The sequence below is a fragment of the Salvia splendens genome, chromosome 20 (genome assembly GCF_004379255.2).
Source record: "Salvia splendens isolate huo1 chromosome 20, SspV2, whole genome shotgun sequence".
NCBI classification, from domain to species: Eukaryota; Viridiplantae; Streptophyta; class Magnoliopsida; order Lamiales; family Lamiaceae; genus Salvia; species Salvia splendens.
The window spans coordinates 1582386-1594091 of NC_056051.1; the positions used below are offsets into that span (position 1 = coordinate 1582386).

At 36.4% G+C, this 11706-nt stretch overlaps 1 protein-coding gene and 1 long non-coding RNA gene across 2 annotated transcripts; one reads left to right on the forward strand and one right to left on the reverse strand.

Annotated features, from left to right (window-relative positions):
- The first annotated feature begins 691 nt into the window (after positions 1-691).
- On the forward strand, positions 692-3962 carry LOC121782180. The gene is made up of 3 exons (XM_042179914.1): positions 692-1273; positions 1646-1746; positions 3195-3962. Exons 1-3 carry the CDS (start codon positions 843-845, stop codon positions 3821-3823), a joined length of 1161 nt encoding a protein of 386 aa, XP_042035848.1. The 5' UTR covers positions 692-842; the 3' UTR covers positions 3824-3962.
- A 6330-nt stretch (positions 3963-10292) lies between these two features.
- Positions 10293-11706, reverse strand: LOC121782189. The gene is made up of 2 exons (XR_006046266.1): positions 11348-11706; positions 10293-11234 (listed from the first exon to the last, which is right to left on the reverse strand). It is a non-coding gene; the product is annotated as an uncharacterized LOC121782189 (long non-coding RNA).

Sequence of the window (11706 nt, forward strand, 5' to 3'; positions counted from 1 at the left end):
GCTGGAATTTTTTATCGGAATGGACCAACCCTTTATCGAACATGCCTAAGTTGAGGGGTTATATTGGACTTTATTTTATCGGGTTGCTACATACTTCTATCAAATTTAAATTCCAAATAAAGTATTGGGTCGGTTATTTTAGTTTCAATCTAGATATACTGCTAGGTCAGTTAAATGTAGTCCACGATCGATGACCCGATCAAATACCATGATAGAGATTTAATTCATAGGATTCCTAAAACAAATTAGTGATAGGAAGAGTGGTTCATTAAACTTATATAATAATTTCAGTACTCTCTTTGCACTGATATTAGCTCACTCTATCCCTAACTTAGTGAGTTGTATTTTTTTAGAATGTCATAACTTAGTTTGTTCATTTCTCTTTATGAGATTCCCTCTATCCAAAAATTTCTACTTTATTCTCTCTTATCTCTTCTATTTTTTCTCATATTTTATTTTATTCTATTCAAACACAAATTTTTTTTATCTTCATGCCCAAAATAAACATTTCAGACTTATTTTTGTTTCATTTTCCAACAATAAATGTGATTATTTGCATATCAATTAATAGAGATCATAAGAAAGCAGGGTTTGCATAAAATCTGACTTAATTAATATGGCTACAATTAACTAATGAGATTGAATTAATTATTATCCTGACAAGCTAACATTGACATGCATAAAATACCGAAAACACCCCTCTCCCCATCTTCTTTACATATCTTGGATCCCTCACCCCATTAAAGAATCTTCTTCTCCCAAGCTGCAGAAGCAAGAGAGAGAAAAAGTGAGATTCTCCTCCTTCACCAGCACTCCTCCTGAGATTCAAAGCTCCCCTTTTCATGGCGCTGCTAACTTTTCTGCCAGACAAATCCGAGGAGGCGATTAAACACCCCCCCAAGTCCAAGCGCAAGAAAAGGAAGCAGGCGGCGGCGGCGGCAAAGCCTCCGTCTTCGTGGGATCAGTTCAAGAACTTGTTGACCTGCAAGCAAATCGCAGACTCCAAAATCCACGACCCTTCCAAGCACCACAATATCTACTCATCCTGCTCTTCCATTTGCACATTCCGAGACGCCAACACCAGAGTCGTGCACCGCGCCGATAACTCGCCGGACGGCAGCTCCACCGCCCAGGAAACCCAGCTCCTCTCCAAGAAGAGCGCCCACGGCTCCTCCTCCCGCTCGGCCGCCTCAGCCAGATCCGCCCCCCGCGGCATCCAGCTCAGGAAGCTCTCCGGGTGCTACGAGTGCCACGCCATTCTCGACCCCGCCAGGTAACTACTTTCGTAATGTTATGTCAGTTAAAATTTCGGCCGATTTGGTAAAACTTCCAACTTAACATCGATACGTGATGCTGTTTGTTTGCAACTTTGTTAAATGCATGTTAAATTTGAGGGGACCGGGTAACTTTTGTTGTATTAGGTCAGTAAAAGTTTCAGCCATACAAGTTCCCACTTGGTAGAAATATGGACTTGGATAATAGTTTTAGTACTCTCTTTATATCAGTACGTGATATTGTTCGTTTATAACTTTATTAAAAGTATAATAAATTTGAGTGGACCAGGTAACTTTTAGGTCAGTTTAGTCGATTTTACAGAAGTTCCAATTCAGTGCTGTCTTTAATGAAATTTATCCTTGTGTTGAAGGTATCCTTTGCCAAGAACAACTATATGTGCTTGCTCAGAGTGTGGAGAGGTTTTCCCCAAACTAGAGAGTTTGGAGCATCATCAAGCAGTGAGACATGCAGGTAAATTTGCTCTTAATTTTGTGAATAAAAAGTACTCCCATGTTAGATTAATTTGATTTGTCACTTAAATTTGCTCAATTTGGTAATATGTGAAAGTTTCATGATTTGGGACGACAATAATCATGAATCACCATCATTGTAACTTTATTACTCATTCTAGGACCATTAATTAAATCACCACTTTAGTATATACGGTGGAACAGATAGATTGACTATTGGGGCAGTTGATCTATCATTGCATATGGCCTACCTACTCCCTTATCCTATTTATTTTATTTATTCATTTATTATTGGTTTCGTTGGAAAGTCTCTGATATTTGACATCTTCAATAAGTACTTACATAAAAATAGAATGTGGGTGTGATTGTTTACAAACAGAAAACATGGATTCGGTATTTTTGGTTTTATTTGTATTCCTAGAAACTTTTTTACTTTTCAATAGAGGAAATTAAGGATTATGGACTTGTTAGTGCAAGCAAAAATCTTAAAAGATGTGAAACAGATTTAATTGCGTGCTTAATATTATAAATTCCATGCCTTTTTATAGTACTGCACCACTTCATCATGTTATGGACCATCTGAAATTAATATCACAGCTTTCAACCCTATAAATGAAAGTAACATTTCTTGTTACGTGGCGCTCTATAATTCGTCTCGCATTATTTCTATGTACTACCTCACCGACAGTTCATATTTGCTATCTTATTTATTTTATGGAAATTGGTAAGAAAAACCATGAAATTTTATAAAAATATGATATTTATTACTCCACATTTGTTATATTAAAAATGAAACATTTTTCTTTTTAGGTAAGTCTATTAGAAATGAAATGTTTCCTAAAGTAGAAATAATTTCGTCTCTACTTTTCCATCTCTTTTACTTTACTCTTTTTTTCTTTAACTTACAAAATAACATTGCATAAAATCTCGTGCCGAAAATAAATGTTCCATATTTATTGGGACGGAGGGAGTATAATTTTTAAAAATGATCTTAAAAAGTATTTCAGTGCCAAATTTACATACTAGAGTTTATAACATTAATTTCCCTATGTGCGATAGAGTATCCTTATTATCATCATCAGTTTTATCTTTCCCACAAAACAGATTACGTGTATGTTTTTTAGCATTCAATAAAAAATTTATGCTAGAATTTATCTTTAGTGGGAAATCCGCACAATTTGAAAAATTAGTGATTTTTTAAAACCTCTTTTAAAAATTGTGAAAAATACCAGATCTTATGAAAGTTCATGATTTTTCTAATCAATTTCTCTTTATTTTTACTATCATCCTCTCATTAGAACCGACTCGTATTAGTTTTAGGAATAATACACTATCTAAACTGATTTATAGTATATTTTTGTAGTTTACTTTTCTAATATATTCTGTCTGTATTTTTCTATTTTATTTTTTCTGTAATTTATGAGTGTTTAAAATTGTGTTGTTAAACAGTATGTGAGCTAGGGGCAGAGGACTCGAGCCGAAACATAGTAGAAATAATCTTCAAATCAAGCTGGCTGAAGAAAGACAACCCGATTTGCAAGATCGACCGCATCCTCAAAGTCCAAAACACGCAGCGCACCATCCAGCGCTTCGAGGACTACCGCGACGCCGTCAAGTCACGCGCCGCCGCCGCCGCCACCAAGCGCAGCGCCCGCTGCGCCGCCGACGGCAACGAGCTCCTCCGCTTCTTCTCCTCCACCCTCACCTGCTCCCTCGGCGCCCGCGGCTCTTCCTCCCTCTGCGCCGCCATCCCGGCCTGCGGCGTCTGCACCGTCATCCGCCACGGCTTCCACGGCGCCAAGTCCGCCGCCGGCATCCGCACCACCGCCAGCAGCGGACGCGCCCACGACTCCCTCGCCAGCGCCGGGCGCCGCGCCATGCTCGTCTGCCGCGTCATCGCCGGCCGGGTCAAGCGCGACCCCGGCGAGGACGACGGCGATGGCGATGGCGATGGGACCGGGTCGTACGACTCCGTCTCCGGGGGCGCCGGAGTCTACTCGAATATGGAGGAGTTGAACGTGTTTAGCTCGAGGGCGATTTTGCCTTGCTTTGTGGTGATATACAAAGCGCTTGAATGATAGTACTATTTTTAATGTGCAATTATAAACTTTTTTTTTTCTTCATATTTTGGTACGTCTCTTATTGCTATGTTACTTTACTTGTACCAATCGTGTATATATGTGGAATAATGAGTATATACATGATTTGTATGTGTAATGTAGTTGTCTCGTTAGGTGCAATAGAGTTTGTAACACATGAATTGATTAAAGAAAGGGTATAATTAGTTGTGTTTTACAGTATACTTGTTGTAGCTTAAAATATGGAGTGGGTGGAATCAATCCATGTAAATAGTTGTGGGTTGGCTTGTAGAGTTAAAGCTGATCTATTTCTGTTTGGTATTTACGGTTTTTGTTATTATTATTGTTGTTTTCAGTGCCATGTTTATTCACGTGTGCATCTCTTTCTAGTTTGTAAAATACTCCAATACTCAATAGTACTTTGTTACAGTATCCGGTCCTCATTTATGATCTCATATTTAACGCATGTTTCAAAAATTATTTAAGTTTATTATAATAATAGAAAAAAAGTTAAATATGAATTTTATTTTTATATTATTAAATTTATAATAATTTGGAATGTCATAAATTAATGAAATATGAAGTTCATTTATCAAAAATAGTAAAAATGATATGAGACAATTAACTGTGACCGAAAACGGGACAACTAATGGGACCGGAGGTGGTTTCAAATATTTCATGTTATCTTTTTGGATATTCAATGTCTCATTTCACATTTACTATTTTGGATAAATGAAATCTTATTCAAATAATTCATTTCAATCAAATTATTGTAAATTAAAAGTAAATAACTAAATAAATCACTAAAGATGATCCAATATAGTTTGTTCCAAACTTTTTCAAAAACTAAATTATAAATAATAAAAATTGTAATTTTCACAATTTTCTCATACTTCTCTGTTACGATGAAATACGAGATGATTTGGAAATTTATGGAACAAAAGTAAAACGATGAATATTACATAGTAATTATCTAAACAATGAGACATTTTTGGGTAAATTCCTCAAACATTAGGAAAGAATTGATTCTTTGCCTTTAAGGGAAGGATGAGAAAAATGAACATAACTCCACATTTGTAAAAAAGATCTTATGATTGTAAAGCTTGTAATACACTTTATATTATAGTTTATATATCACAGATGGATGAATGAACGGTATAAAAATTTACCCTTGTGACATCTCTTGATTACCATTTGATATGGTATTAAAGCACACGGCAAGGAAAAACACTCGAGCTCTGAACCACCAAGGAGCAATTAAGTGAAATACCAAAAGCCACAAACACCATAATGATATACACACGACTCACTATATATAATACTCCTTCCGTTCCATAGTATCGATACGCAATTTAAGAAAAATATGTTAAGTGACTAAAGTAAAAAAAGAATAAAGTATGAAATGAAAAAGATAGAGAGATGAAGAGAGAATAAAGTAAGAGAGAGTAAAGTAAGTGAGAAGAAATGCGTTGACTTTGACTAAAAAGGAAAATAACTGCACTACTATGAAATATACTAAAATGACAAAATGATTCTAAGCCTCTACTACTATAGAATGAAGGGAGTACTCATTTTGTTCCACTATAAGGGAGACAATTTTTTTGGGCTTGGAGATTAAGAGTTTTTCCCTCCGTCCACCAATACAAGAGGAGTTTTGACCCAGCACGGGTTTTAAGAAAAAAATAGTCAAATTATTGTTAGTGGATTGTCGGATTCATTTCTCAAATTAGAAAGTTTCAATTTTTCGAAAGCGGACCAAAAAGGCAAGAGTTTCTATTTTAGGAAATAGATTGAGTATTATATTATCTATTTATGTCCATGTATGGTTTTGCTTTAATTACCCTTTCTTCCCAGCTTCTTATATCCTCCCCAGTCGATAGAGAGCGAGAACATTAGGAGTCTTAGGAGCTTTTAGGAATTACAAATCTAGAATTGACGCCCATAGTGTCTATAATCCACTGTGGGCTGAAAATATTTATGTGACTCGTTCTAGTGATGTATGAATTGTGATAGGGCATTGTGGTTGGAACTTGTATAAACCATAACTGTGAAAGCATATCCCTGAAATTCTCTTATTTCATTTGTTTTATCTCTATTAATTTACTTGCAATTGTTTATTTTCTTTCTAATTTACTTTTAAAAAACCAAAAATCTCTACTTCTCCAAATAGTAGAAAAATCTTAGAAGAAGATAGACAGTCCGTGATCGTTTTTCCTGTGTTCGATATCCGGTACTAACCTTTAGCTATACTAGGTTTACCATGTATACTTGCATATATTTTTAATGCTAATAAAAAGTGCATCACTACAGAGTCCCATGATCAGGCTTGCGAATCCAGCGATATAGCCTCACCGTCAGACCGGTCTATGGTTCCTGAGGTTGGCAACTCTGAGAACACTAACACCCCTCAATTCAGTTCTGACCATATGAGACCATATGAGACAGGGCTACAGAATAACTGAGGAATCTACTATGAGTTGTAGGAGTTGTACAAGGGGTGTTCCACCCAAGAGATACTCAGCTAATTGGAAGAGGCAAAAAGCAAGGTACTCTATGACAAATCTATAGTGGGAACTCTGACTGAGATGGCTCGAGCTTTTGAAGTAGCCTTGCATGAGAAGAGACAATGAAACATAAACACTAGCGGGAGGCGATGAAAAAAGAAATGGATGCACTTGTCAGAAACAACACTCGAGTGAAATGCAGCTTGCTAGATGGAAAAAAACCTGTAGGGTGCCTATGGATTTTCACTATCAAACGCCGAGTAGACAGGTCAATTGAGAGATACAAAGCATAATTGGTGGAAAAATGGTACACTCAAACCTACGGGATCGACTATGAGGAAACTTTCTCTCCTGTAGTAAAAATAAATAAGGTCAAAATTTGCTTTCAATAGCCTCTTGCAAGGATTGAAAACTACACCAATTTGACGTATTGAACTCCTTCCTACATGGAGAACTAAAGAAAAATGAGGAGGTGTACATGGAAGCCCCTCTACGGACTAAAACAGTCCCTAAGAGTGTAGTTTGGGAGATTTTCACAAGCAATGATCAAATATAGGTACATTCAAAGTCATAAAAAGAATGGGTACATTCAAATATGAGAGATTTTTAGAACACTCTCTATTTCTAAAGAGAAGGGGTGACAAGCTAGCCTGTTTGATCATCTGTGTAGATAGGAGATGATGGGGAGGAGGTTGAAGACAAAAAGAAATTTGTCCCAAGAATTCGAGATGAAAGATCTCGGAGCTCTCAAATATTAGGAATTGAAATGCTTGCATCCATAGAAGGAATATTTCTACGACAGAAGAAGTATATATTAGACCTCCTTGCCGAAACTAGGCTGCTAGATTTGTCACTACCCTCATTTCCTAAGGATAGAAAACTTAAGTGATCGCGACTGAGGAAGAAAGATAAGAAGCGGAGAGAAAAGAAATGGGGGGGGGATGAGAACTATGGGGAAGCAATACATCAAAACCAAAGGAGACTCGTCATATATCGGAGTATGGTTTCACAGAAGTCAATCTTCACAACGAGACTTGAATCAATAAAGGATATAACACGAATCACAATATTGTGTCGATTCAAACTCAATGTGTGAAGATCCAATGCATTCTACATCAACCAAAGGCTTCAAAACTCGACCTCAACACCCACCACAGGTCCATCATTAGCTAAACCTGCGCATAAGAAAAACACATGCAGAGCTGAGCAGTTAGTGAAGTTGGGGTTTTTCTTTATAAATTCCCAAGACACTAAATATCTTTCCATTTTTTAAAAAATTGACATACTTGGGGATTGGCACGAGATTTTATGCGATGTAGTTTTGTGTATTAGGTGGAGATAGAAAATAGTATATTTATATTAATGTGAGAGAGCTTTTTTCAAAAAAAGGAAATGTGACATCTTTTGTAGGACAAGCTAAAAAGGAAAGTCTAACATCTATTATGGAATGGATGGAGTACCAAATTGTTGTGAACCGGGAATGTGACCACATTCCACGACGTTCACTGAACTGGTCAACACGTATTAGCTCACATTTCATGGTGTAAACTAGCTAAGCAGGGTTTGCGGCCCATACTTCTGCATTTTCTCACACATAATGAGCCCATAATTCCATAAAGGCAATTAGCCCCGACCATCTAGCCTCAGATAGACAAATCATAAAACAAAATCATAGCAAGACAAACATTTCATTTTTCACGAAGCGTAAAATAGTTTATCATTTTTCCCATACACAATGCTTAGAAAAGACCCACCGTAAGGTAGTTCGAAAGCCCACCTCAAACGCTTAGGTGATTCCTTAACACAGATCTTGTACTTCGACATAAAATCGCTTGAGAAAAACCTTTTCACATAATTCACAATTAGCACAAAAATAACACTTAGCAAATAAATGCATGCGTCAAGGTTATTTTGATTTTCAGTGGCCGCCTGTGGCATCGCGGTGACGCCGGTCGGACGCTTTCGCTTTTATTAACTCACACCCTTTGCCCCTTGATGCATACAAAGTCCGACAATTTCATTACCATAAAAACTACAATTAAGGGTCCATTCCGTACACGGAATTGGAATTGGAATTCTATGTAATTGAATTTACCAAATCCTATGTTTGGTAAAATGAAGAATTGATATGAAATGGAATTGACATGTTTGGTAAATATGCACACACTACCACACTACACACACTACACATACTTCACGCACTACACACATTTCACACACTATACACACACTACACATGTTTCACATATTTCACACACTTCACACCCTACACACTACACACATTTCACAAACTTCACATACTACACACACTATACACACATTACACACAAAATAAATACACTACATACACTATACACAAAATATACACATTGTACACACATTACACACACTTACAAATTTTACACGAAATACACACACTACACACACACTTCACACAAACTAAAATTTCAAAAATAGTTAAGTTTTACAGTTTTTTGGGTTGATTCAGTTTAAATTTTAAAAAAAATCAGTTTTTTTATTCGGTTCGGTTTAGAGTGAAAAAATAATCTAAAAGCTGGAATATTTTTTAAAAATAGGATGCTTGAAATGTGTGAAATGTGAGTAGCGTTTGTAGTGTGTGACTTGTGTGTAGCGTGTGAAATGTGTAGTGTGCGTGAAATTTATGTAGTGTGTGAAATGTGTTAAATATGTGTAGTATGCGAAATGCATGTAGTGTGTGTAGTGTGTGAAACGTGTTAAATATGTGTAGTGTGTGAAATGTGTTAAATATGTGTAGTGAGTGAAATGTGTACAGTGTGTGAAGTGTGTTAACTGTAGTAGTGTGAAATGTGTGTAGTGTGTGAAATGTGTATAGTGTGTGAAGTGTATGAAATGTGAGAAATGTGTGTAGTGTGTGTAGTATATGAAATGTGTGTAGTGTGTGAAGTGTGTGAAGTGTTTGTTGTGGATATATAGTGAAATTTTATGACTATTTGGATTTTGGAGTTACAATTTTCTGCTTTTGATATGAAACTCAAACTGTGGAATCGGAAGATTTGGAATTGCAATTCATTTCCAAATCCAAATATTTTTGTGATTCCGAACAATGGATATGGAATTGGAGGCTCCAATTCCAATTTCAAGCCTTCAATTTCATGATACCGAATGCACGCTAATTATTCACAAGAAGATTATCTCATAAAATAATTAATTAATAGTTCAGGGAAACAAATAAATAAACCCAATCAATTAATTAACTATCCAACCAGCACAATAGGTATTACAACAATCAAACCGGTTACAGTCTAATTATCCAATCAAACCAGTTACGGTTTATCGATAAATCGTCCGGACTGTAAACTTTGGGCATCATGATGCACTATTTTTGAGCACTACAACTACTTTCAAGTATACAAGAAAGAAATAGTATAACTAAAGGTCAGTACCGGGATATCGAACTCAAGGAATATAATTACAACTAACTATCATGTACTAAGCGTCGTATACTATCTAGAGAAACAAGAGTGTTTGGGTCGGATTAATTAACTAGGCAGAAATAAATAAAGCAAAGCATGCAAATAACCAAAGTAAATCAGGCAAAGAGTGGAATTCAAAGGATAGAGCTTTCACTAATATGGTTTACAAAAAACACAGTTATGATAGCCTAGCACAGTTCATACTTTATGGTTCACTAGAATGAGCTACATAAATATTGTTCATGCTGCACAAAGTAGATCACATTCACTAGGAGTGTCGATCCTAGATTTGTAACTCCTAAAAGCACATAAGACTCCTAGTGTTCTCGCTCTCAATTAACAGTGACGTTTTGAGGGAAGCTAATTGTAACATCAACTAAGCTCTTCTAACTCGCAAACCTCCTTTTCACGATAATGTTGCAAGTCAATAGATCATCATAGAATGTGTCACTCAAACATGAAGCAATTATCCAACACTTAGAATAGAAGCGGAGTAATGAACAAAACGGATACAAAAAAGTGGAATTATATAAACTAATAAAAGTTACTAACGCATCCCAAAAATTCTTATAGTTTAGCTAATCATAGACAAATAGCAAAAAGTACAAATTAAAATACAAAACATAAAGAAAAACAAACAAAACCCAAGATGAATTGTTGTGCAATCATTAGTCTTCTCTTGCCTTGCTCCAATCTCCATGAATGATGGATGGAACAATAGATGAAGAATTAGGTTATGGGGTATATATAGGCTTGAAAAATGTTTGAATTTGGTAAAAGACGTCGTCCAAGTAATAGAAAAGATGGAAATTTCGTGCCTCATAGGTTAAAGGACAGATTTGGCTTCATAAGGTAATAGTTTCTTTCCTTTCTTGAATTTCCGCATAAATTCAGCTCTTGACAACATTGCACGACTTTGGTAAAATGGCGACAACTTTCTCCACGAAACTCCGATTGAGATGATCAACGTACCATCGCGAAGATCTTTCGAAGAAGAAGAGAATGGTGTAGAAAGACCACCTGATCAGAAGTCAGAATCACCAGAAAAATGTGTTTGGGACTGCCGCGCGCGAACAGGCCCAGCGGGCCGGTGGACAGCTTTCAAGCTCTTTGGAATGCTTTTCAGCTACCGATGGGTTGCCCTTTAGTTCCAACTTCCGAATATTGACCTTTTTATAACTTTTTCAGCTCAATTTTGCACATTTATCACAAAACACGTCAAAATACCAAAATGGATCAAATATGCAAATAATGGACATATAATGCAACTTTGACACTAAAAAACGGATCAAATATTGGCCTTAAAACAGAGCGAAATCCGAGCGTATCACATCTCTACTCACGGCTAATCTCTCTTTTTCGCCAGTTGTCTCCGGTCACCGCCATCCGGTGCCGCTGTTGCCTGATCTCCGTGGACAACAGCTGTCGCTGCTTCAGCCGCCGCCACTACTGCTGCTATCATCCCCCGTTTAATTTTTGATTTTTAAGTTTGGCTCTTTATTATCTTGATTATATAAATGCAAAAGATGAAAGAAAATATGTGAAATTGGTGGATGAAGGTATACCTCTCGACTTGATAAGAACTTGAAATCTCTTTCTTCTCTCTCGATTTTTCTTCAAACAACAGGGGTGTAGATAATATGGGAGCTCGAATTTTGGTGTATGATTGTAGGGAATAAAGATGGGAATTTGAAAAGATCTTGGAGTGGGGAGGGAGTAGTAGGCGTGTGATGTGGAGGAAGGAAGAAGAAGGAAGACTTTTCCATGGATTTATTTGACTTTGGGCTCAAGAAAGAAATATTCCATCCGAACCCTAAATTTTGTCATACTTTGACCAGATATGAATTTTAAAAAATGTAATGGAAAATAAGTTGAAAAAGTTAGTGAACTTTGTATTTTTATATATTAATTTTATAATAAATTG

Bases quoted from the DNA above. Each gene is read 5' to 3' on its own strand.
- LOC121782180 (XM_042179914.1), top strand. From the start codon at position 843: ATGGCGCTGCTAACTTTTCTGCCAGACAAATCCGAGGAGGCGATTAAA. The intron at 1,274-1,645 runs GTAACTACTTTC...CTTGTGTTGAAG, and splicing joins GCCATTCTCGACCCCGCCAG to GTATCCTTTGCCAAGAACAA. The intron at 1,747-3,194 runs GTAAATTTGCTC...GTTGTTAAACAG, and splicing joins TCAAGCAGTGAGACATGCAG to TATGTGAGCTAGGGGCAGAG.